The sequence below is a fragment of the Tachysurus fulvidraco genome, chromosome 11 (assembly GCF_022655615.1).
Source record: "Tachysurus fulvidraco isolate hzauxx_2018 chromosome 11, HZAU_PFXX_2.0, whole genome shotgun sequence".
Classification (NCBI taxonomy): domain Eukaryota; kingdom Metazoa; phylum Chordata; class Actinopteri; order Siluriformes; family Bagridae; genus Tachysurus; species Tachysurus fulvidraco.
In genome coordinates this window covers 24435113-24439856 of record NC_062528.1, presented here as the reverse complement: position 1 = coordinate 24439856, position 4744 = coordinate 24435113, and the positions used below count along the sequence as shown (strand labels likewise).

Below are 4744 nucleotides of genomic sequence, written 5' to 3'. Positions count from 1 at the left end.
AGCAGTGAACACACACACACCGTGAACACACACCCGGAGCAGTGGGCAGCCATTTATTCTGCGATGCCCAGGGAGCAGTTTGGGGTATCGGTGCCTTGCTCAAGGGAACTGTTGGAACTCAGAGCCCCCTCCGAGTGGACATATCTCAGGGTGAACCACACTCTTAAACTTTTAGCCAAATATTTACTGATTTAAATATACGTCACTAATAACACTATTATTGCTGGAAAATGAGAAGACATCTCAGACCTGGATGAGACTGAGAAAACTTCTTATTGCAGCTAATCATCCAACAAATCCATCGAGCTCAAGGAAAAAGTCAAAAGCAATCAAATGAAAAACCCATTCTTGAGTTTCATGATTTTTCACATTATTCCCCCTTTGAGGCTGTAACCAAACCTACCGTATGTTGCATTAATCCTGACATAACCACTAAACATGAATATCAACAGAGGCTAAAACCAAAAAAATGAAATCACATTTAAATAAAAATTCAAACAACATTCAAACAAAGCAGTCGTGGCCGGCCTAAGACTCGAACCCACAAGTGTTCATTCCAATATTTTGTGCATGTACCATAGAATGTATAGTATGTATTCTTGTCTGTGCTGCTTTTGTGTATTGTCTTGTAGTGTTTTGTATTGTTTGTGTGCTCTGTCTTCTGTCTCACACTGTGTACACCAGGTTGTACAGATGCACTTTATATGTCTAGGACTAACTTACTTTAGGTCCTTAGCTCTGTCCTTGTTCTATGTAGCACCATAATCCTGGAGAAACATTGTCTCATTTCACTGTGTACTGTGTCAGATATATATGGTTAAAATGACAATAAAAGCTTCTTGACTTATTGACTTGACCTGATTTTGGATCCGGACTGGCTGCTGACTGCTACTGACACGCCGCCATCTTGGAACATCAACAATGACTTCAGAAATAACGCTGACTGTTAGTTTATCAGAAGAACTTGGTTGTACAATTCCACTTGACTATAAACATGTGAAGAAAGGACATTATTTACATCATTTACTGTCCAGTGTCACCCAAATGAGGATGGGTTCCCTTTAGAGCCTGGTTTCCCTCAGGGAGTTTTTTCCTTGCCACCATCACATCAGCCTTGACCATTAGGGATATATGTTAGAGAGAAATAGCAAATCAAACTTTATCATCTTTATTCTATATTCCTATACTTCTGTATAGCTGCTTTAAGACAATATCCATTGTTAAGTATAGTGCTTTTAGTATAGAAACATATAATAATACAGTATAGAAACATATAATAATGAATACAGTTTTATTATTTATTATATTTTATACTCATTCTGTCTATATTGTATCTAATCATCTGCATTCTTTTCTTGTATAGTTTGTATAGTATAGTGTTATTTATGTCTGTGCTTTTGAGAGTCACAAACTGCTGGAACCAAATTCCTCGTGTGAGTCAACACACTTGGCCAATAAACCTGATTCTGATTCTGATTCTGAGTCTGATTAAAAAAAAGCCTGAGCCTTTCTCTGTTACACTATAACACAAAACTTAAAAAACAAATTTTAACGAAGGAACCAACGAACAAACGACGAAGGAACAAACCCACTCACTCTCTCAATGCAGGAAAATGGCAGAGGCCAGTATTTCAGAAGGTTATATTTATGTGTATCACTTCAGCTGTCCAGTGTGTCTGGATCTCCTGAATCATCCAGTGATTATTCCCTGTGGTCACAGTTTCTGTAAGTTGTGTATTAATGGCTGCTGGGATCAGGAGGATGTGAAGGGCATCTACAGCTGTCCTCAGTGTAGAGAGACTTTCACTCCAAGGCCTGTTTTATACAGGAACAAAATGCTGGCTGAAGTGGTGGAGAAACTGAAGAAGACTGAACTCCAAGCTGCTTCTCCTGCTGTTTCAGCTAAAGCAGAAAGAACTAAAAAACAGGTGAGAACTGGATATTATTATTCTTTTTTATGTCAATTTCTACAAATTCTATTTCTAGTCTAATTTCTATTGATGTGATCTGATTATATGACTGTCATTCAGTGTAAGGTGGATTTTTATTAAAAGTCAAAGTGTGTTTTGTAAAGACGTGTGAAACAGGTCAGACCAGTCAGTGTACTTTAAACAGCCAAAGGCATGACGGTGATGATGATGATGATGATGATGATATTTAACACGGTCATGTGACACTTTATTTTGATTTCAAAGTATATTTTGTTTTACTTCTAAAAGTGTTGAAGCTTCTTTAAGGCACATTTATATTTTCTTTATATTAATATGACATCTACTTCCTCCAGGTAACACTCACTGTCTGATCTAAAGAGGGCGCTGTTCCCCACAAAGTTTCCTCCTAAAAGCTCATTACAGCAACAAGAAATGTTCCTGTCTGAGATCACAAGTGTGTCTTTGTTCTGATTCAGTCTGAGATTCATTCGTTCCTCTCGTCCACTTTTCTCCTTCTCTATGATGTGTTTCCTCTCTGTAGAGTTTCCCGTCTCTCTGTGTTTCTCCTGGATGTGACGACTCACCCAGCTTCACTGTCAATCAACATCTCTCATTTGATGGAGTGAGGAAATCTCTCTCAGATCTGAAAAAACGAGTCGAACAAATCTGTGAGAAGAAATTCAACAAAATCAGACCACAAGGTGAACAAACAAACATTGTTTCTGTATCACAGTAAAAAGAGCCATAAAATTCATCTAACAGAAATAAGAAGTAAGCAGGAACAAGACTGCAGAAAATCACACAGTATTAGCATCAGTCTTGTAAATGACATCAAGATCAATTTAGCAGACAAACAAAGTACAAATCTTACATTTGTGGAGAAAATCGTGGCTGATGAATAAATTGTGATGGTGACGTTGTTGAACTCTGAAATAAACGTGAGGAAGCAAATTTTTCACATTCACACTTTAAACTGTTTCCAACTCATTTTTCTGTCTCCATTTTGTCTCTGTGTCTCCATTTTGTCTCTGTGTCTCCAAAGCTGCAGCAGTTCAGATGATTTTACCTTCAGAACCAAAGAGCAGAGAAGATTTTCTGCAGTGTAGGTTTTACACACACACACACACACACACACACACACACACACACACACACACACACACACACACACATACACACACACCACACAGACACACACAGACACACACAGACACACACACACACACATACAGACACAAACACACACACAGACAAAAACACACACAAATACAGACACACACATATACACACACAAAGACACACAGACACAGAAACACACACAAATACACACAGACACACACACACAGACACACACACACACAGACACACAAATACACACAGACACACACAGACACACGCTCACACAGACACACATACACGCACACACAGACACACACACACAGTGTTAAAATGTCTGTATTGTTGATCTAAATCTGATCCATGTTTATAGAGCTGCATTAGGAGGATAGAAACACAGACAGGTGTCTTACACACACTTATTATAAATCCTGTGATTAACATCTAACATGTGGACATTTTATTACTGTAGATTTCTGTTATCTGACTCTGGATCCAAACACAGCACATCCTGATCTCATTCTGTCTGAGGAGAACAGAGTGGTGACACGGAGTAAGACACAACAGCAATACTCTGATCATCCAGAGAGATTTGACTTCTGGCCTCAGGTGTTGTGTAAGGAGAGTGTGTGTGGACGCTGTTACTGGGAGGTGGAGAGGAGAGGTGTTGTGTACATATCAGTGTCATATAAAGAGATCAGCAGGAAAGGATGGAGTTATAAGTGTTTGTTTGGACAAAACAGTCAGTCTTGGAGTCTGGAGTTTTATTCTTCCTCTGTCTCTTTCTGGAACAGCAATATTTATACTGATCTCCAAGGTCCATCACCCTCCAGAATAGGAGTGTATGTGGATCACAGTGCAGGAACTCTGTCCTTCTACAGCGTCTCTGACACCATGAGGCTCCTCCACAGAGTCCACACCACATTCAATCAGCCTCTATATGCTGGAGTCAGGATGTTACGTTTTAACTCATATGTGAGGTTTTGTGATCCAAAATAAAAAGTTAGTAAAAGTGTTTATAAAAACTATAAGTGAGATGTTAGATTCAATTCGTCCCTGAGCTACACTGGACATTTTGTGTGCAGAAACTGGAACAGTAATGAATGCAGAATGTAGAAACAGACTATTTAACTGTATGCACTATTAGGATGGGTTTATTATAGTTGAAATAAAAATGTTCAATGTCTCCTCAGAAATAATAAACTTTACTCATACTGCTCTGTCTTTCTGTGCTGCTTGCTGGTGGAAACACAACCTACTGTGTGTAAAAGACTTTTATTATCTTATATCTTTAACACTGTTCTGCTTAACAGTCCACTTAACATACAGTGCACTCTGGAATTATTCAGACTCCTTCCTCAATCCTTTATAATATGGTGACAGACTTCAGAAGTGGAAGAATAAACTGTTAATAAACTGTATTTTCTCTCAGTTCAGTCTTCTGCACAGTCGCAGTACAGAGCAGGAGTCACGTGACTTTGTTTGAGTGACGCGAGCACGCGCTCCTGTGAGAGAAAAAACACCATGAAACAATGATATTTTCCATTTTGTGAACTTATTATTTATTTGCAGTTAAATTTCAGTTCATGTTCTAATGCAGTTTCAAAATACACGAGCCCTCGTTTCAAGCAGATTTACAAAACATAAACATAGAACAAAATGTTATTATAAAGAATAATATAAAGATTAATATAATA

The 4744-nt window shown here is 38.3% G+C and overlaps 1 protein-coding gene across 1 annotated transcript; it reads left to right on the top strand.

Annotated features, from left to right (window-relative positions):
- Positions 1-2951: 2951 nt before the first annotated feature.
- LOC113637375 (tripartite motif-containing protein 16-like protein) lies at positions 2952-4264 on the top strand. The gene is made up of 2 exons (XM_027137979.2): positions 2952-3033; positions 3520-4264. The coding sequence occupies exons 1-2, from the start codon at positions 2988-2990 to the stop codon at positions 4044-4046; spliced, it is 573 nt and encodes a 190-aa protein (XP_026993780.2). The 5' UTR covers positions 2952-2987; the 3' UTR covers positions 4047-4264.
- Positions 4265-4744: the final 480 nt, after the last annotated feature.